Raw genomic sequence first — 21,384 nt, 5'->3', positions numbered from 1 at the left:
TTGGAAATTGTTTTTACTCTTGGAAATTTGTCCAAATTAATATCAGTGTATAATTGGCAATTTATCTTATCCAAGTTCACGGGAAACCAGAAATCACAGACTTGGCACAAATTCTTATCGCTCTGGAGTCTTCAGTTAGCCTAAGAAATACCTTCCCCCTGTATAGCAAATGACCTTACAGTAAGCCTGGGCTCTGTGTAGTCACCATTTGCCAGAACAACAGACACATCTGCTCATAACCTGAACTGTAAAATAGAAAAGATAATCTTTTAATAGGTAGATTAAACCAGAAGGAGAAGTTTGATCTTAAGATTTTTTTAAAGATGATAGCTTAGTCTATTTAGGAAATACTGAGTTTTATTTATTTGTCTTGAATTTGAACACTGCCTGAGGGAGTTGCTTCTGCTTTTTATGACTGTTCATGAGTCTTTTTTTTTTTTTTTTTTTTTTTTAGTTTCTTAGTCTTTGGATCCAATTATAAAATATTCCTTCTTCCTCCTGAGCTTTTTCCTGGAGTGAGCTTCAGGATTCCTTACCCCGGGCCCGCAGCCCGCTGTCTGAGCGCGCTGTGAGCACTTCCCGTGCCTCCATCATGCTGCTTTCTTTTGCTGTTGGCAATAAAGATAATTTTGGAGGGATAACAGTCTTTAATTTGTCACTCATGCCTTCCTAGCCAGCAAAATTAGTAATAACACTTTCTCTTTGGAAAATTTATTTTCCTTTTTGAGGCAAGATCTTTCTATGTAGCCTCAAACTTGTAATTCTCCTGCCTCAGCTTCCTAAATAAATAAAATTTTGTAAAACATAGATTTTCCTAGTTTAGAATAGGCCGTTAGGCAGGTCAGTCATTGTATAGCACTGCCTTTTGTTTTGTTGTATATAGAGTGGGCTTGCTTGCTGAAGGTGAAAGAAAATGCCACCCTCTAAATGTGAAGCTATCAAGAAATATGAAACCCTTGGCAGAGCAGCAGGGGCCCCTCATTCACAAATTATTTCTAATAAGACTTGGACCTGCCAGGGCAGTGGCTGTGCACACCTTTAATCCCTGCATTCAGGAGCCAGAGACAGCCTTGCTGGTCTACAGAGTGAGTTCCAGGACAGCCAGGAGAAACCCTGTCTTAAATAACAAAAATAACAACAAAAGAATTGGATCTCTTAAGAAGCTTGGAAATGAAAAGGTATTCCTGCTAGTAAATTATAGAACAGATGATAGCAGAGGGGAAAAAGACCCATAGGCTGACTGTGCCCTGTTGGAGAATGCTAAGGCCCTGCCTTGCCCACTCCTCCTCCCTACCTGCCAGTCCTCCCCACCCACCTGTTCCCTGCACTATGCAGAAACCTCTTCACAATAAAGTTTCTCCTTGTAATTAATTTTTAAAAAGTGTGTCTCAAACTTTAAGTTTTAGTGTCTGAGGCTTGGTATTGGTACCCTGTGATATTGATGCCTCTCCAATTTTTTTGTTACTGCTTATTTTAGGAGTAACTACTCTTCCCCAAAGGTTGCTTTTGGAGAGGCCAAATCATTTTTCAAAAATGTATCCTTATCCAGTTCCATCCACACGTATGACGCAGCACACACGTGAATGTCAGCATGACTTGGAAAAGTCAGTTCTCCTTCCACTGTGTGAGTGAGTCATAGGCGTGGGACTCAGGTCATCAAGCTTGGTGGCCTTACCCTTACCCACTGACCTATCTCACAGACTCGGGGTGTCATAAATTTTAGTTTATTGTGTTTTCGGTGTCCATGCAATTAAATACATATTAAGTATCTAGTGTTGATCTTTAGGTTGAAGTTCACTTAGTTTTCCACTGTGGACTAAGTTTGTGTGTGTGTGTGTGTGTTTTATTATTATTTTTTTTTAATTTATTTTATGTATGTGAGTATACTGTCACTCTTCAGACACCCCAGAAGAGGGCATCAGATCTCATTACAGATGGTTGTGAGTCACTATGTGTTTGCTGAGAATTGAACTCAGGACCTCTGGAAGAAGAGCAGTCAGTGCTCTTAACCGCTGAGCCATTTCTCCAGCCCTGTCAGCTCAATTATTAAAGAAGACTTTATAGCATAAACTTATTGACACTTTATATATATATCATTAAGAAGAGAAAAAATTAGAGAAGTTGTTAAATTGTATTTACATATTAAATATGAACTAAAAATACTTTGGATCAATGGAGAAAGTCAGAGTTCTGGATCTTAGAAACCACTATTATGGATTATAAAGTTACAGTCTTTTTGCATACTGAATAAATTGTCTAAATGCCACAAAATACTCTTGCTTGATTTAAGAGTTGATAGAAATAATTTATTCTCTAACATGTGCTTTGTCATAACTGACATCATCAATCTCCTCTGAGCTTACCCATGTCACCAGGCCCTGCATTTCTTCTGCTGTAATCTTGCTTCATTATATTAGAAATACTGCTGTCCTTTTTAAGGGGGCTTATTCTAAAATAATTATGCTATGAATGAAAACAATTAATGATTCTGTTTATTCTGAAAATAGTTTCAGCATAGTAAAAGGTTTCTGTTAAGTACAGTATTTTGTACACAGGAGACTTGTTTCCAAAATGGCACATCTTAAGGTTATGATATTCCTGGAAAGTGGGAGCGTCTACATCTCAGAGGAGGCAGTTTATTACCTTGGATTGCACCGCCCTTTGGCCAGCCTTCTTCACTTTGGCTACTTAGGGCTCAGCGTTGCAAGTTTGGCACAGGTCCCAGGAAGAGGCTGCAGACGGGGGTTAGCAGGGAATGAGTCACAGTCTGGAGGAGCTCTCCAGTTATTAGAATTGGCTTCCTGCCAAAAGACACAGCCCCTTATATGGGGTCAGGGCAAGCTTCTGTGATTGGTTGGGCTTTGCATTGTATAGAAAATATATTTGTGATGCCTGTTTTTCTTTTAAGATGAAAACAAAACGGCACAAGCAGCAGGCTTCTGAGTCTCTCAGTAGGCAGTAACAAAACAGTGTGCAGGTTGTTCTGATGACAGTGTTAAGCAATGGCAAACATGGCTTTGAGCAGTCAAAATGCTCGATGTCCAAGTTAAACCTTTGACGTTTTCAGCCAGCTTGTGATATTAAGAGACATAGCATTTGTTAAACATCTGTTGTTTACCTGCCTGGTTTTCTAAATGGTTTAATGAGATTAAAGAATTAGTTCTAAGTTCACATGGTTACCATACTAGGTTTACTTACTGTAAGTAGATTCACAGAATGAACCATTCCTGAAAAACACTGTAGTTTTCAAATTTGATGTTAGATGTTAAAACAAAGCGTTTGCTTTGCAGGTCAGCATTTGTGCTTCCTTCTGAGATAAGTGAGACACAGCTGAGGCTGTAGGAGGACAGCCATGAAGCATTTCCAGTCTGACCACTAACTTTATGCTTCTTTTCATTTAGGCAAATACCGCTTCTGGATCTTCTCTTAGTCAGGCACCAGCCCATTTGTATGGCAGTAGATTAAATCAAAATCCATCCATGGCAGCTCTCATAGCTCAGTCTGAAAGCAGCCAAACAGGTAAAGCCCTCCCTGGTGTCAACTCCCTGTATCAGGCCATTTTTGTAAAGGAAAGAAGGAAAGAAGGAAGGCAGGAAAGACAGCCATGTAGGAATGTGATTGGTACATGATTTTGGATTTATTTTTGTTTTTCTTCTTTTGAAAACGCAAAGAATTACATTTGGAAGTACGTAAATATTATGCTGTAAAACTGTGCTGTGTTTATTTTACTCTCCGAAATGCAAATATTTAAGCTGAGCCATCAGCAGGCAGGAGTGTCACAGTGCCTTTTCTGACAGGTTTGTGCAGTCCTCAGTCCTTCATCGCATGTTGCAATGAAGGCAACCATGAATAGTCCAAACCTTTATTTGCATAAGCCATGAAATTGAATTATCCAAACTTGGTTTAAAAACATCCTTGGTAGAACATCTCTGCAGTGTTGAGTACTCCTGTGTGTTTTGGACCAGTTACCATTTGTTGTATTTGCCTCTTGTGCTGTTTAGTTACCTGTCTGTGTTTGCCTCATTCCATCCTTACGGATTTGTTGGCACAGCCACATAGTCCTGGCTGTTTGCAGGGAGGGAATGGCTTTAGCAGTTCCCCAAGAATGGTCACTCGGTCATGTCTTTACCAGAGGGTCAGAGGCTGCCAGACATAGAGTAAGGGGAGCTCGACCCTGAGCGAGGCCAGGTCGGCTGGAGAGGCCTGGCAGGTGGACGTCCAGCTGCTTCAGGCGACAATAGCTTAGTATTTCAGCAGCATACTGATCAAGGTGAATAGTTTTCATTTCATGCAGATATCTAGATATTTTACCAAATTGTTTTTACCAATTTGGAAATACTGGTGTGACGAGTTACTTAACAATTTTAGTCTTGGTGTATCAATGTGTTTTTGTGACTTTTGTTGGGATAAAAAGTGTTAAAAAAAATACAAAGCATCAGGATTCACTGTGATAAGCATACAAATTAGTTGTCTACAGCTGCAATTCATTACTTTAACCATAGAAATTAAAAGTGGCCGAGGGGGAGAACACTGCAAATTCAAACCATGCTTCTGAGCTGTAAGCTTGAAAGGAATAAAGGAAGAGAACGTGGTCCATGGCGTGCCTTCCTTCCACACGCACAGAGCTGTGTGGACAGTGCTGTCCGTGCCGCAGCTCAGCAGCTCCCAACCAGATCACGGCAGGGCCTCCCCGTGACTGGAAGAGTCTGCACAGGCTTGAGAGGCATTTCTGGAAGACTCAGCAGGAGCTCAGAACTTGGTATCTTTAGTAAGAGTCCTCTTATCAACTCTGGAATCTTTACCCTGCAGATCAAGATCTTGGAGACAATTCTCGAAGGCTGGTTGGTGGAGGAAGCTCGCCCCGAGGAAGCCTCTCTCCAAGGTGAGGGCTGCTACCTGAGGGAGGCAAGGACGGGGAAACTGTGTTATTTGCAAGTTATTTGTTATTTGAAAGTGAATATTTGTTGAGGCTATAAAAAAGCATTCTCTAGATAAGCCTGTCTAGACAAGAAAATTGATTCTAAATTAATTGAAATGTTAATTTTAAACACATTGTTAGATTTCTAAGCTAAAAGGAATACATTTTCATATGTTTCTAATCAGTTTGAACTACTTACCACTTGTTTATTTAGCTAGTGAGATGATTAGTGCATCCACTTGGTGGTTATTTTTGCTTATAACATACTGATGCCTTAAGCTATAAACCCACACTGTCCCTCTTGAGGCTCAGCTTTGGCCAAGTCTCTCGTTGCTGCTTCATGCATGAAGCATCTTATGATCCCTCTAGTCCCTTCAGGTGGTTGGAGCAGAGTGTATTCAGCCTGTTGTGTGTGGTTTTAGGTCTTCCATGGTATGCCAGGAGCACCCACTACTGTGTAATCTATCAGAGTGGGTTTGGGTCTGTTGTTATGCGAGGACAGTGCGACAGAACAGCTGTCAGTGCTTACTAAGGCGTGGGATTTCATGATGTCCATCTTTGTATTCCATTTCCAACATTAGCACCCTTCTCTAGTTAGTTTTCTCCGACTTTATAGATTCTTCTCACATTTAGTTGTGTGGGATGAGGACAGAAGGTCTGGCATGGTCCTTGGATCTTGTCATATCCCAGAGGAGTTCCACTGAAAAGGAAAATGTGTCACCTTCTGACCAAAGGGACAGTCGTGTTGCTCACTCTGTTGGAGAATGTTCTTTAAGGAGCACCTTATAAATATAAGGTCTATTTTATTTTATTTTATTTTATTTTATTTTTTAAAGGCTGAGTTTCTCTGTGTAGTGCTGGCTATCCTGATATTTGCTCTGTAGACCAGGCAAACTCAAGACTTTCCTACTCCCTAGCACTGGGATTAAAAGTGTGAACCAGCACTACCCAGTGAGCATATTCTTTTAAGTGGACATTTTATTTATTTACATTTCAGATATTATCCCCTTTCCCAGTTTCCTCTCTGCAAACCTCCTATCCCATCCGTCCTCCTATCCCATCCCTCCTCCCCCTGCTTCCATGAGGATGCTCTCCCCCCTACCCACTCCAACCTCACCGCCCAGCATTCCTCTGTACTGGGGCATCGAGCCTTCACAGGACCAAGGGCCTCCCCTCCCACTGATGCCTCTTCAGCTCCTTCCTCTAACTCCTCCATTGGGGTCCCTGTGCTCAGTCCCTTGGCTGTGAGCATTCACATTTGTATTGGTCAGGATCTGACAGAGACTCTCAGGAGACAGCCATATCAGACTCCTGTCAGCAAACACTTCTAGGCTTCTAGTGTCTGAGTTCGGTGTCTGCATGTGGGATGAATCCCCAGGTGGGGCAGTCTCTGGATGGCCTTTCCTTCAGTCTCTGTTCCACTCTTTGTCCCTGTAGTTCTTTAGACAGGAGGCTCTGGGGAGGCTCTTGCTTTCCTGGCATCTGGGACTTTCTGGTTGCTCCCCCCAGTTCTTCACTCCCCATTGCTACACACCTCTGTTCAGTTTCCTGACCTCTGTACATCTCTTCCATCTCCTCCCATACCTGAGTCTGCTCCTCTTCCTCTCCCCGTCTTCTCTTCCTCCCAAGTCCCTCCCACCTTGTACTTCCCTTGATTATTTTGCTCCCCCTTATAAGTAGGACTGAAGCATCCTCTCTTTGGCCTTCCTTCCTCTTGAACTTCATATGGTCCATGAGCTGTATCGTGGGTATTCCACGCTCTTTGCCTAATACCCACTTATCAGTGAGTACACACCATGTACAGTCTTTGTGACTGAGTTACCTCACTCAGGATATTTTCTAGATCCATCCATTTGCCTACAAATTTCATGAAGTCATTGTTTTTAATAGCTGAGTAGTATTCCAATGTGTAAATGTACCACATTTTCTATATCCGTTCCTCTGTTGAGGGACATCTGGGTTGTTTCTAGCTTCTGGCTATTATAAATATGGATGCTGTGAACATGGAGGGGAGCGATCATTTCATTAGATGCTGAAGAAGCATTTGACAAAATGCAACATCCCTTCATGTTAAAAGTCTTGGGAAGATCAGGAATTCAAGGCCCCTACCTAAACATAGTAAAATCAATATACAGCAAAATAGTAACCAACATCAAACTAAATAGAGAGAAACTTGACGCAATCCCACTAAAATCAGGGACTAGGCAAGGCTGCCTACTCTCTCCCTATCTATTCAATATAGTAATTGAAGTTCTAGCTAGAGTAATTAGACAACATAAGGAGGCCAAAGGGATTCAAATTGGAAAGGAAGAAGTCAAAATATCACTATTTGCAGATGATATGATACTTAAGTGACCCCAAAAATTCCACCAGAGAACTCCTAAAACTGATAAACAACTTCGGCAAAGTGGCCGGATATAAAATTAACTCAAGCAAATCAGTAGCCTTTCTCTACTCAAAGGATAAACAGGCTCAGAAAGAAATTAGGGAAATTACACTCCTCCATTGCTGGTGGGATTGCAAGCTGGTACAATCACTCTGGAAATCAGTCTGGCAGTTCTTCAGGGAGTACATTCTTTACCATTGTAGATACTGTCCACTAACCTCATCCATTTCCCAAGGATGTATATTTTTCCTCATATAATTTCTGTAATATAATTATGTAAAAGTAATGAGATTTTTTTTCGTGTTAAATTCTGGAGAAAATATTTCTGTCGGAAATGAGGAATATGAACTACAGAAAGAAAATTATACCATTGCTCTCTGATTTTTATATTGCATTTCTATACTGTTTATGGTTTTCTTTTCCAATGAGGAAATTAGTAGAGGAAGAGTTTCCTTGTCCTCCCTTGTCAGTTACATTGTAACACAGGTTATCTAGAATGGAGTAAGAGTCCCTTAGTGCAATTTGCTTAGTAAAATTTTTTATTTTTATTTTAAACAGATCATAGTACAATGACCCACACTAAATTATTTTTAGTGTACATTTAAGAGCATTATATGACTCTTTAAAAATCAGCCCAAAGTGGAATGGCCCAATTAACCCTGACATACTGTATTTGGAAAATGGTGGCCAGCTCTTGATGCTTGTAGGTAGAATGCCTTATTGCTTATAGTCTTTAAGAAATTGATATATAACTTTCTGCCAGGACCAGACCTCTAGTTCTAGTTCATTGCTAGAAGACGGTTGTTTCCCAAATTGAGCTCAATGTACAGGACATAGAAAGAAGCCTTTCTTAGCTAAGCAAACTTTCAGAATTTCCTGGTCCTTGTGTGGCATCTCCATGAATCACCAGATCTCCCTTTTCCTCATTTGTAAATGGAGATCCTTGTATAAAAATACTTAGGACCATAATGCTCTTTACCTGGTGCATTAAGGTACAATAGAGACCAGAGACAAAGATGGCTCCATTTACTAATGGAGAACTAAAACTGCATATAAGAATAGAACTGTTCATTTTCTCTGTTTTAGAAGGGTTAAGATCTGTTTGAAGAACTTAATCTATGACAGCAGAACATGCTTGTATAATATACATTCTATACAGATAAATTACTGTGAACTGATAGAAGTGACATGGATTTCATTAAATTTTTCTTTTTATTGGACTTTAAGATTCAAAAGTCCTCCACAGTGTTACATTTGTAGTGTTATTCTGATAGCATGTGCATTAAGACATAGTGGTAGGATTTTATTTTAATGTGTGTATGTGCTTTTCCAACATGTAATCATGCGTGTGTATATGCATCATTTAATGTGTATATGTGCATCATCTGACAACCCAGTGCCCGAGGAAGCCAGAAGAGGGCATCGTGTCTCAGGAATTAGGGCCACCATGTGGGTTCTGGGCACTGGAGCTGGGCCCTCTGCCTGTTTTAAAGCTCTTCTAATGTCTGTTTCTCAAAGTCTTATAAAGAAAGCCATATTGTTTGTTCACAGCCTACTTCCAAGAACATTGGTCATTTGTTTCCTAGTGGTTTTTAATTCTTTACTGTGTTCAGCTATTTTATTTTATAATTTAGTGAGGAAGAATGATAATGACTCAATTATAATTTTATTGAAACCTCTGCCCTAGGCCTCTTGGTTCTAGAAAATGTATACAGGAAAATGGTCTCTTAGCCTAGTGCAGGAGATCGGTATGCAGTTGCGTAGACGCAGTCCCTTCTTTTAACTTGAGATTAAATGTTTTTGACAGATCCCCAGTGAGCAACATACAGATTCGATATGATCAACCAAGCAATAGTAGTTTGGAAAATCTGCCTCCAGTAGCAGCAAGTATTGAACAACTCTTGGAGAGGCAGTGGAGTGAAGGACAGCAGTTTTTATTAGAGCAGGGCACTCCTAGTGACAGTAAGTATTCATTTTCTTGTGTCTAAAATGGATACTTGGAAGTGGGTGGTGAGCGCATGCCTTTGATCTCAGAACTTGGGAGGCAAAGGCAAAGGGATCTCTGAGTTCAAGGTCGGATTGATCTACAAATCCAGTTCCAGGACAGCTGGTTCTGCACTGAGAAACTGTGCCCCCTAAAATACAAACAAACAAATAAGATACAGAAAAACTATTTACCCAAAATAATGACATTATGTCACACACATTGTATGTGATTACAGTGATTACAGAAGGCATGTGCCATGGTTTGTCAGAGCAGCTCTGTATTTTTAACTCTAAATTTATCTTTGTCTTTATGAATATCTCTGGCAAGTTTTGGGTTTTGTTTGTTTGTTTGAGTTCTGTAGTGTCTTGTGAACTGAGAGTAAGGTTGTCCTTCTTTCGTAGGATTGGTATGAAGATAAATGACATGGAAATTGAAAAAACATGCCATCTGTGCTTTGTGTTATCAGGGTCTTGGTTGAAGCAGCCAGCTGCTGCTGTTCCTCTGTCCTACTAGACTTTGCTCTTGAAAACTGTGAGAGCATATGGTCTCTCCTCAGCTCAGGATTTAAACAAAGATTCCTTTGCCCAGCACTAGAGCTCTTCTTAAAAAAAAATGTATCTAGTCAGCTAGAGCTAGGTATTAAATTTTAGAATTTGAAGGAATAGTAACTAGGCAGACCTAGTGATAGCTGTTTCTGATTCTGCCACTTAGACGCAAGTGGCGCACATCTTTAATCCCAGCACTTGGGAGGCAGAGGCAGCTAGGGAGAAGAGGAGGTGGGCTTAGTATTTGGTATGATGCTTTCAGTGCTTTGTTTTTATTTATTTTATTTAAAAAAAAAAAAACTACTAGTGAGCTAAGTTCCTTGAATTGATCCTTTTATGAACCCAAAACTGTTGAATGTGAGGAAACTGATGTGGGCATAACCTTTTCAACAGGATAGGTCGAGGGCAGGCTAGCTGTATTACTGTCTCAGCTGGGCACCTTAAGGGAGATACAGTTTAAGTCTTGTAATGTTAGCAGGTCTTTAGAAGACTCTGCAGTCATGTTAAGCAAATCCAACTTTTAAATACCTGGAGTTTTTCAAATGTCCATCACTGTGACCCAACAACAATGCTCTTGATTGGCAACTCTCAGGCCTTGGGAGAATTAGCACAGTGTCTTAGGTGATCAGGCAGGGCCAAAAGCTTGTTAGCAGGTGAGGAGGCCTCTCTTCCTTGGGGAGAAGTAGGGGTGTAGATCCAGCGCTCCCTGCTGGAAACTTACCAAGAGACATGCCAATCAGCTGCCAGTGGGCTGCTTTGCCAGGTGTGTGGCAGCTTGCTTGGTGGCGGCGGCTGCGGCTGCTGCTGCTGCTGCTGCTGCTACTGCTACTGCAGCTGCAGGTCCTGAAGAGTCCTCCAAGTGCAAGCTTGCTTTCCTATAGATTGCATCTCCCAACTCTTGTATGTTTAAACAGTAACTAAGAAATATGTCCTTATTTGCGGTAAAGCATATTGGTGTTAATTTTTTTATTGTAACTCTTATTGTCATTTTTTTTAATTAAAAAAAATCATGAAAAGTACCTTGGAATTTTAATTAAGTTTTATTTTGAGGAAAATAAGATGCCATCATTTTTCTTGGAAGGTAGAAACTACTTGAACCGGATTGGGGTGTGTTACTGTATCTACATTCAGATCTAGGAATAATAAACCCAGCCATGCTAGAATTAGCCTACAAAATTTCAACGTGTTTAAGTCTGAAACAATTCATGTTATGACCATAAAATATTCATAGGCCTGGAGTTGTCTTTGCTTAAAAAAAAATCACAGAAATATTTGCCAGTTCTAGGAATGTTAAAGTCATTACATCAACTTCAAGTTGAAAATCGAAGATTAGAAGAACAGATTAAAAACTTGACTGCCAAAAAGGAACGTCTTCAGTTGCTGAACGCGCAGCTTTCCGTGCCTTTCCCAGCAATAACGACAAACCCCAGTCCGTCCCACCAGCTGCACTCGCACACAGCACAGGCCGGTGAGCACCACCCACGGTAACTGGGCACCAGAAGAAGACGGGAAGTTGTTTCTGAGGGACAGAGACAGCCCTAGAAGTTCCTTTCAGTTTCTTTTCACTTCAGTGGAGAGTTTAGTGGGAAAATTCATTTAAATGTAAGATTTCTTTTTTGAAATAAAGCTACAACATTCAACACAAAGACACCTCCTTCTCCCTTTCCCCACCCCTCCCACGTGAGTGAGTCAGGAGTGACTTCCGGCCTCAGCCCTCAGCCTCCCGCCACGTGATTAATAGGCAGTGTTGTGTCTTTTCCTGCTTCTAGCTCCTCCTCCTGATTCACTGAGCAGCAGTAAGAGCCCACACATAGGAAACAGCTTCCTCCCTGACAGTTCTCTTCCCGTGCTAAATCAGGTAAGCTTACTGTGTACGTGCTTATACGTGCATTTGTGTGTTTTACTTGCGAACATTGCACATTACCTTGAGTGATTTAGATTTAAACAGCCTTGCTGTGCTCTTTGTAACTTCAGTTTCATTCTTTCTTCACTAGGACTTGACCTCCAGTGGACAGAGCACCAGCAGTTCTTCTGCTCTTTCTACTCCTCCTCCTGCTGGGCAGAGTCCTGCTCAGCCAGGCTCTGCAGTTGGTGGGGTTCAGCAAGTCAATGGAGTGACAGTGGGGGCGCTAGCTAGTGGAATGCAGACTGTCACATCCACCATTCCCGCTGTGTCCGCAGTGGGAGGAATAATTGGAGCTTTGCCAGGTAACCAACTGGCAATTAACGGCATTGTAGGAGCTTTAAATGGTGTTATTCAGACTCCAGTCACAATCTCCCAGAACCCCGCCCCTCTCACCCATACCAGTGTGCCACCTAACGCTGCACATCCGATGCCGGCCGCGCTGACTAACAGGTAAGAGGCTCGCTTCAGTGTGTTGGTGTCTCGCCATCATCATCATCATCATCATCATCATTATTATTATTATTATTATTATTATTTAGGTTTTTTTCCCATGCAGCATGTTATCAGTGTTGCCCTTGTTTTGGGTTAGTATTTTTTTAATGAATTTTGTAGATGTTCTCTAGGAAAAATTAAGTGCTAGCTACTCATGGTATGCTTGTTTTTTAAATTGATGTAATTCAATTAAAATTGATTTTAGTATCATTTTAAATATATTGTGTTGAAAATGTCAGTCCTGGTCTGGGATATCCCTTAAAATGTTACTTTTCCTTATTACATACATGTATAATAAATTTTATAAAGGTATTTTTGTGGCAGTCACATGATACTGGCTTCTCAAATTTTAACAGCACAGTATTGATACTTTTGATGAAGTGAGGAGCAAATGAATACTTTTACTACAAACACATAAGTTTGTACCTTTTTAAACTAACTTCTTGACTGAGTTTCTGTTACTCAATGGCGGAGTTTATGTATATAAGGAGAAAGAATAATGTGTACATAATGAAGTGCTGTATGTAGTTGAAAATGAATTTGCTAACTCCCTGATGACGCAGCTGCTTCAGATCACCCTGAGCAGGCGCAGTAGCGAGTGAGCTGTGATGGTTTTTCAGTGCCTCGGGACTAGGGCTGCTGTCGGACCCGCAGCGCCAGATGTTTATCCAGCAGCAGCAGTTCCAGCAGCTGTTAAACTCCCAGCAGCTCACACCCGTAAGTTCTTTGTTTGAAAACGGTTTACTTTTGTCAGTGTCTGGTGTTGTGACTGTAATAGGCTCTTCCTTTGTGAATGTGTGTCTTCGAAGCTGCTGTGCCCCTTGGCATACCTGTGCCATCCTGTTTGTGGGCTGTCTTACAAACGTTACAGAGCATGCTCTGGGCATTGGAATGCAGGCCATATTTATTTTCCTTGCGGTTGGTTCACTCTGAGAGGGGAGATAGAGAGCACACACTTGCATCATGATAACCTCCCAGGAAGGAATGATACGGGGCGGGGCGGGGGGCAGGGCAGGCTACATAGTCTAAGGTTCCAGCAAGGGGGCGGAGAGGGCCATTCCACTTGTGTGGTGCTGAGGGTAGAACCTCTGGACTAGCCTCCTGCTGGACAGAGGCCTGCTTGTCCTGGATGGGCAGTGACGTGGACCACTCTTCTGTCGCGTAGCTCCAACAGCCGCATCAGCTGTGCTGATCTTGCTTTATTTTCTTCCTTAAAGAATTCATTGAAGAATATTGAACTGAACATGACATGATAGTTACTAAGGGTTTAGAAACATTAGTTGCTAAATGGAAACAAATTGTGTCAGGAGGGGGAAGGCGGGTTCAGCAGTAGAAACTGGAGTCACCAGCCGGACAATTCAGGTCCTCACGGTAGTGTCAGTTCTGGTAAGATAATGTAGAACTGTAAATTTTGATGAAAACAAGAGGAACCCTGAACAGTTGGATACTGACTTTTACAGAGACATAGAGGAACAGAAGGCAAATAGTTTTCCTGAGAAGTAGTAATTACATTATCACATACAGTACATCCGGCCCATCTGCCAGTTCTGTATCTGTAGATCAATAGTAATCAAAAATATGAAAAATGTTTATCTGTACTGGACCTGTATATTCATTTTTTCCTACAATTAAGCAACACTGTGTAACTATATATTATTTCCTTTGTATTCTAACAATTTTCAAGTATATGGGAGCATCCCCAGGTTACATGCAGACGCGGCCTGCTGTGGAGACAGGGCTCGGCTGCCTGCTGTGGAGACAGGGCTCGGCTGCCTGTGGGCTCCTCGCATCCAGCCTCAGCCTCCTCCAGTGCATTTCAGGCACATGTCAGCAATCTAGCTTTAATTTTGGTTTCTTATTTGGCAGTACGTTTTCATTTTAATCCCAGGTGAGGGTTATGGGACTGCTTCAGTTTGTCCACAGCAGCTGACTGTGGTTTGCTCTGTGCTTGGTCAGGGGCATGATTTTGTCAGGTGTAGACAGTTTGTGTGATGGTGTGACGTTTGTAATTTTGGGAACACTTCTGAGGGTACATAATGCTAGGATGCTGAGAGGGTGGGTGGGTGGGTTGTTGGTCCCCCTTTGTTAAGTAGTTGGATGCAAAGAATAAGAAGTTAGATAGCCTGATGCTGAAGCTCAGACTTGCCCTGAGGGACCTGACGCCCCAATCAGAAGGAAGTAGTCGTCTGAGGATAAGGCACCACCTTTCCCCTCCCTCCTTGTTTCTCTCCTATCTAGTGTTAGGTGGTTAAAGCGGTAGAGAAGGGGGGGAGAAGTAAGGACCCACAAAGTAGCAAAAGTCCGGCTGCAGTAGCACTCGGGCAGTAAAGGCACGAGGATCAGGAGATGCAGGCCAGACCAACCGTGTGGGACTGTCTCACCTCTTCCTTGCCCACCATCGCCATGTGTCTCCACAGACAGTAATAGACTTTCTAAGTCCATTGGTCATGCTCTCCGACATCTTCCTGACCTGGCAGTCACATTTGACAGTTGATCATTCTTTACCCAACTTTGATGCTGTCACAGTCCTACGTCGCTAGCCCTTTTTGGTTTCCCAGTTTGGGTCTTTCTGTTTCCTTCAGCCTGAGTTCACCAGTGCCCTCCACTCTCAGATGATTCATTTGATCTTTGCACAGCTGTCTTCGGAGCCGACTTCTGTGCAGAGCTGTGTACCGTGGGCCCATCAGCTTAGTGCCTGGCCCTACCTGCACACCCTGAGGGCTAAGCTACCATGCATCCTACACCAGCCTGCCTTCCCCGCTCTAACCTGAGTCACAATTGTATTCTTTGTTTTTTTTTTTGGAAATACTACTGTGACTTCATGAAGAAGGCTCTCATTTAACCCGTGGCACACACCTTTAATCCCTGAGTGTTGACTCCTGAGACGGAGGCAGGCACTCTAAACACTGAGTCTCAGGCCATACAAGGCTGTAATACTGAGACAGTATCTGTCCCCATCCCCAACCCTAAACCAATCAATCCCTTCCTTCTCTGCTCAGACGCAGTCCCAACTTCACATCTTGCCTTCTTTTTGCCTGCCAGTAACACTGGGCTCTCATGGGTCTAGAATTTTGCTGTACAAACTCTCACTGAGGCCCAAAATACCCTGCTTCCTTCCCACTTGGGTAATGCTCATCTTCTCCTCTGAGTTTCGTCCACTCCTGATTTGGTGGGAGAGCTCCTCTCACTACCACACTCATGGGCTCCTCACCAGCCACCATACCTCTGTCTGCCACACAGCCCAAGCAGCCAGCAGTGCCTGTAGTCAGCACCCCAGAAATCTTGAATGGAATTTATGCTTACTGAAAGGAAGATTTCAAAACTGCAGCAAGAAAATATCTTCTGTTAGGAGTTGATGGCAGCTTTTAGAAACCGTCGAAAAGAATTATGTACAGGGTTTGGTCCATGTGAGGGACTCCAGAGTAGCTATTTACAGTGGGACTTACCCTGTTTTAGTTTGTTTCTCTGTTGCTGTGACAGAACACTGACTAGGCAAGTGTTTACTTTGGCTAATAGGCTCCTATACCATCTCCGGACAGCACTGCAGGACCCCAGGGCAGGAGCCAAAGCAGAGCGATGCCTGACCCACCATGTTCCTCATGGCTCCTCAGATCAGTGTCTTAGCCGGTCCAGGACCACGTGCCCGGGGTGGTGCTGTCTCAGTGGGCTAGACTGTCCTGCATCATCCATTAGTCAAGACAGTGCCTGATAGACTTGTGTATAGTCTGACGGAGATATTTTCCCAATTGAGGGTCCCTCTTCTGATGACCTGTGTATGTGTTAACAAAGCCAAGCAGCACCGCATCCAACTGCTGCTGTTTCTGTTCTTGGTTCTTCAGGGACAGCCTCATTTGAATACACTATGGTAGTCGATATGGTAAATATACAAAACAAAGGCAGGCGGATCTCTGAGTTCCTGGATAGCCAGGGCTACACAGAAACCCTGTCCTTAAAAACCGAAAATTAGCTAATCGGTCAATCAAAAATGGTCAGTTCCCTAGTGGTGCTGGGTTGTTACCTAATGCTGTGCGTTCCTAGATGCTGGTCTTCATCTTGTTTGTTTTTAACCAGACATCATCTTAGAGTCTTGGCTGGCATGACACTATGTAGACCAAGCTATCCTGGAAATTCAGAGAGAGATGCCTGCCTCTGCTTGCCAAATGCTGGGATTGAAGGCCTGTGCCGCCACACTCAGCTCTTGTTTTCCGGGCTTTAAATAACACGGTAGGAGAGAGATGGAGAGCAGGCTTGGCTGACTCTGTGCCTGAAGCTCATGTTTTGTCCCATTTCTGCTGAAGGAGCAGCACCAGGCCTTCCTGTATCAGCTGATGCAGCAGCACCACCCGCCCGAGCTCCAGCCGCTGCAGCTCCCCATCAACAACCTCCTGGCAGGCACCCAGGCACCCCCACTCCACACAGCGACCACCAACCCCTTCCTCACCATCCATGGGGACAGCACGAGCCAGAAGGTCACAGTAAGTATGTCTGTGCTGTGCCCTGGAGGCAGGGCTCGTAGTGAGCAGAGTTGGACGGTCTTGTCTTCTCACACGGTATTCTCTGATAGTTCCTTCTTAGGGCCAGTTGTTTTAGCAGCTGGATATTGCAAACAGAGTGTCTAAGCCAACTTAATTTACATGTCCCTTAAGTATATAGATTTGAATTTGCATATAAGGTTCTAAGGCCGATTGTAATACAGCATTTTCTTTTTCTTTTTCTTTCTTTTTTTTTTTTTTTTTTTTGGTTTGGTTTGGTTTGGTTTTTTCGAGACAGGGTTTCTCTGTATAGCCCTGGCTGTCCTGGAACTCACTCTGTAGACCAGGCTGGCCTCGAACTCAGAAATCCGCCTTCCTCTGCCTCCCAGAGTGCTGGGATTACAGGCGTGCGCCACCACCGCCCGGCCCGGCTCAGCATTTTCTAAAATGTTTTGTTAGCAAGGTATTTAGGTCACTTTCTTTTTAAAAACTGTTTAATTTGACTAGTTATAGAATTTTTTCCATTTAACTCTATATGTTTTATTATCTTGTTCCAACTTGCTTTTAAAAAATGGAGTTACATTTTTGATATGGTAAATACACAAAAATAGGGCAAGATTCCTAACATTGTACCAGATTCCTTGAGAAAGTCAATTGCTATGCTGGAGATATGCTAACAGGGCATCCAGAGCTCTGGAACTGGGTGTCCAGCACCCACTGCTCTCTGTGTCTGTGTCTCCAGCCCATGGCTCCTTCTGTACACATGCACATAAACCCACAGGCATGTGCACACATACACAGACTCTTACTGTTCCCAAAACTAATTGTGACTAAATTGTGACTAAAGTCACAATTTTAATGAAATGTAAAATTTAAATTTATTGACTTCATAATTTATAAGTCATAGCATCTCATTCTCAAGGGGTAAAGGTAAAGTTAGGTGTGGATACGTGAGCAGCCTGCACCTGGGCTCATGTTGTAGGACAGTCCTGCAGTGCAGAGCATGGAGATCTGGTGCCAGGACGGGAAAGATGGAGAAAGGACCCAAGGGGCAGAGGGGCGCTTGCAAATATAAGTGCTGATATTACCATGTTCATTGCTTTGAGATTTTTCTCTCATTTTAATTTTAAACTTCAGAAGCATTAGTTTTCATTTAGTAATGAATACTGGTTCAGAATCAGGGCTGATTGCCAGGTGCTGACTGTTGTCCCTGCTCTGTGCCTGCTTCCTGAGAGGGAGTGTCGTCACCACACACTTGCTGCCCCCTTTTCCTAGCCCCTTTCCCCAGGGTTTATATGGACATTTGACACAATTTACTGGGCTTTTGCTCATGGATATTTTCCACATTAAAAATAGATTAATTAGCCGGGCAGTGGTGGCGCACTTGGGAGGCAGAGGCAGGTGGATTTCTGAGCCTGGTCTACAGAGTGAGTTCCAGGACAGCCAGGGCTATACAGAGAAACCCTGTCTCGGGGGGAGGGGGGGGGAAGGTTAATTGTTAATGGAAGAACCACAGTAATGAGAGACTAACCAGTCTTATGGGGTGCGGCACATGCCTGTAAGCTCAGCTGCTTGGGTGGCTAGGAAGGGAGGACTGAGCCTCATACAGAGACCCCATCCATGTCTCTGTCATACAGAGACCCCGTCCATGTCTCTGTCCGGTCCCTACTCTCCCCTCTGCCTCTCAGCCCCTGCTCTCCCAAGACAAGGTATAGTCCTGGCTGCATGGGAACTCAGTATGTAGACCAGGCTGGCCTTGAACTCATAGGACCTGTGTGTCTCTGGTCCTTTGTGTTGGGATTAAAGACAGGTCCTACCACACCTTTCTGAGACTCAATCTCAAGACAAGCAACACAAGCAACAGGAAGCTGGGTCGGGAGTGAAGTTAAGGAGTCCCTGCTAGGTCTGAAGAGCCGCGTAGTACAACATCATAGGTGATTTCAGTTCTTAACATGGTAGGTGGAACCCCATTTACAATAGGCAAGAGCTAAAAGAGGTCAAAGCTCGGAGAACACATACAACTATGGCTTTCTCCTAGTCCATAAAACTCAGTATTGACCATACTTTGCTGCTCCCATGGAAAGGTGGATCCTTTCCTTGGAATTGTATCCAAGGATGGCCGCACCACCTTTGTGCCTTTCCCTGTTCAGCTGTGCTGAAGAGTGGCTGGCTTGAGGAGCAATCACTTGTACCACATCGAATCAGTGACAGTCCCACTTAGAGGGTAGTAGCTCGTCTTGGCCAACATTGGTTGACTAATGTTTCTTTCTTTTGTTTTGAACTGTAGAGACTTAGTGATAAAACTGGGCCTGCAGCTCAAGAGAAAAGCTGACCCTTGAGACTGGATCTCCAGAGCTCGCCTCTCCTGTGCTTTGGGCTTCACCGGCTGCTGCAGCGCCTGCCGCAGCTGTGAGAGGGCGGCAGTGTGCAGGGGAAGATGCCGGGCGCCTGCAAGGCTCTGATGAATGTTCTTGTTGCTTTGTTGCACTGAAATGGAATTCCTGTCCCATCCCTACCAAAGTGCTTGAACTTTGGAAGAAAATTTAATTACTAACTTTTTGTCAATGAAATAATTCACATGCAATGAGTTTTTCAATCCAAGAAAAGTGTAATGTGCTTGGTGCACAGCTAGTTTTGTTATAAATTGGAGACATATAAAACTAAAGACTATTGTATTTGCAAACCTCTTGGTTATATCATAAAAGTTGGAATATGAAATATCTTATTGGGATAGAGTGTGCTTGTTCCATGGGGCAGATCTTAAGTTTTGAGAACTGGCTGCTTTCTTCTCTTGGAGTTGTAGTCCTTAAATATTGTGATTATACAGATCCTCAACTGGGGCTTTGCAAATGTTGTTTTAAAGAATTCCTTTCTAATGGGATTTGTCCATTTGGAGATCAAATTAGGATGGAGAGACGACTGTTTCTGCTAACAGCAATTTTCATTTGCAGAAAAAAAAAGTGTGTGTGTGTGTTAAAACCTACTCTTACTTAAACAGATCTTGAATTAAGCGAGTTCTAAGGCTGCTGGGAGAAGCAGATCAATTGGAAGTGAACAGTTTCTTTCGGAAAGAGACACCAATGTGGAAACTGCTGGAAGGTTCTGGCATCAGTCAGGTGCCTGTTGTGGGGGAGCCCCCCCCCCAGTAGAAAGGGCTCTGGAAAGGGCTCTGTAGAGCAGGGAGGACCACTGAGCCTGCAGCCAACCGTGCCTCTCCTCTGCTGACCCTTTCTGGGCCGCCCTAGAGAGCTCAGGCAAACTGATTGGTCCCCAAGTAGACCTGAGAATGGTTTACTTGCTTGCTATCTCCTCAGCCTCAACCACCACTGGAGCAGTCACACACCACAGTTCCTAAAACCTGCCCCACACACAGCCTTCCGACTTAGAGTGGCCATGCTCTTGATTGTGACAATATGGCGGGCTAGCAGGTTAGCCAGTTGGGGAGATAATCATCCGTCTGGTTCTGAAACACATGAATTCCTCGAGGAGCAGGCCGGCTGCAGGCTGACCTCCACTGTGTCCTAGCTGGAAGAGCTCACGGCTGAGCAGGCTGTCTCCTGTGACGCTGCACACCTCTTACCTCACTTGTGTAAATAAGGTTGTGAATCTGTTTTGTAATGTGAAAAATTCATAAGATAACATTGATATTTTGATTTGTAATATTTCTAATTGGTAGATTTAATTGAAAAGAAAAATTAATTTATTTTTATATGTTCAGGGGAATTTTAAAGTCAAACCTTTTGTAGATAATTTAAAAGAATCAGTGCGGTTTATTTTACGTATGTAACCCACTGGTTGTTATTCTGTAACAATTTGTATAAATGGTAAATTTTTGAATGTGCTGTTATTTTACTTAGATGTAAAATTCCACATGTATTAAAATGTACAAAGTTTTTGTTAATAAAATTTAATGATGTTTCTAGTCCTGTGCTCTTCTTCCTTGGAGAGGCGCAGTCCCGAATGCATGCAGTTCTTCTCAGCACTGAGGGCATGTGTTGTTGGGACTGGAGCTTGTCTTAGAGCTGTCCGATTTCTCGGGTGGGCTGTGCAGAAGAGTGGGGAGCTGCTCAGCTGTGTCCAGAGATGGCAAGTGAGTGCTGAGGGAGGCGGGGTGGGTGGGTGGCCACAGTAAGAAGGGAAATGGCTCTATATAGAAGGCATTTAGTTATAGCACTTTTTTTAAAAAGTAGCATGCACACTTGATTAAAAAATTCTATTGTTCATATATTTAGCGTAAATAAGGGGCATTCTCTAATATAGAAATCCATTGTGTTCAGTGATCCTTGGATCATGGATACACCATAGTTTTTACCCCAGACATACCCCAGACTATAGAGATGCATGTTATTTCATAATTCTTGGTAATTAAGAATTTAGTGAACATGGAAAAAAACTAACCTTGACTCTTAACTGTATTTTGTTTTAATAGGGGTCATGTATCCAGGCCGGCCTTGGACTCTAGGTAGCTAAAGGTGCCCTTGAACTTGTAGTTCTTTTTCTGTTAATGCTTGGGTAGTAGGATTTCAGGTTTGTGCCGTCACCTAGTTTCTGTGGTGCTATGGACAGAACCAGTTAGTCTCTGCTTGAGCTTCATCTCTGGTCCTAAGTCCCCAACTTTATTACAGAGTGAATTAGGTTTGTAGGAAGAGACAAAGAGATTGACTTTAGAAAGCCTTTT

General features: G+C 42.9%; 1 protein-coding gene across 15 annotated transcripts in view; it reads left to right on the top strand.

Annotated features, from left to right (window-relative positions):
* Positions 1-20,628, top strand: part of Mllt10 (MLLT10 histone lysine methyltransferase DOT1L cofactor) — a 135,469-nt gene extending 114,841 nt beyond the window's left edge. For all 15 annotated transcript variants that reach the window (XM_052157595.1, XM_052157594.1, XM_052157599.1 and 12 more), the window contains 9 exons: positions 3,402-3,519; positions 4,810-4,882; positions 9,112-9,266; positions 11,116-11,304; positions 11,606-11,694; positions 11,831-12,192; positions 12,855-12,951; positions 16,533-16,709; positions 18,994-20,628. In XM_052157595.1, coding sequence (XP_052013555.1) covers positions 3,402-3,519; positions 4,810-4,882; positions 9,112-9,266; positions 11,116-11,304; positions 11,606-11,694; positions 11,831-12,192; positions 12,855-12,951; positions 16,533-16,709; positions 18,994-19,038 — 1,305 coding nt within the window. In that variant the 3' untranslated portion in view covers positions 19,039-20,628. The remainder of the gene's footprint in view (positions 1-3,401; positions 3,520-4,809; positions 4,883-9,111; positions 9,267-11,115; positions 11,305-11,605; positions 11,695-11,830; positions 12,193-12,854; positions 12,952-16,532; positions 16,710-18,993) is intronic.
* Positions 20,629-21,384: the final 756 nt, after the last annotated feature.

This window comes from Apodemus sylvaticus, chromosome 14, assembly GCF_947179515.1.
Source record: "Apodemus sylvaticus chromosome 14, mApoSyl1.1, whole genome shotgun sequence".
NCBI lineage: Eukaryota > Metazoa > Chordata > Mammalia > Rodentia > Muridae > Apodemus > Apodemus sylvaticus.
The sequence above is the reverse complement of the archived record's forward strand: the minus strand, read 5'-3'. Positions and strand labels throughout refer to the sequence as shown.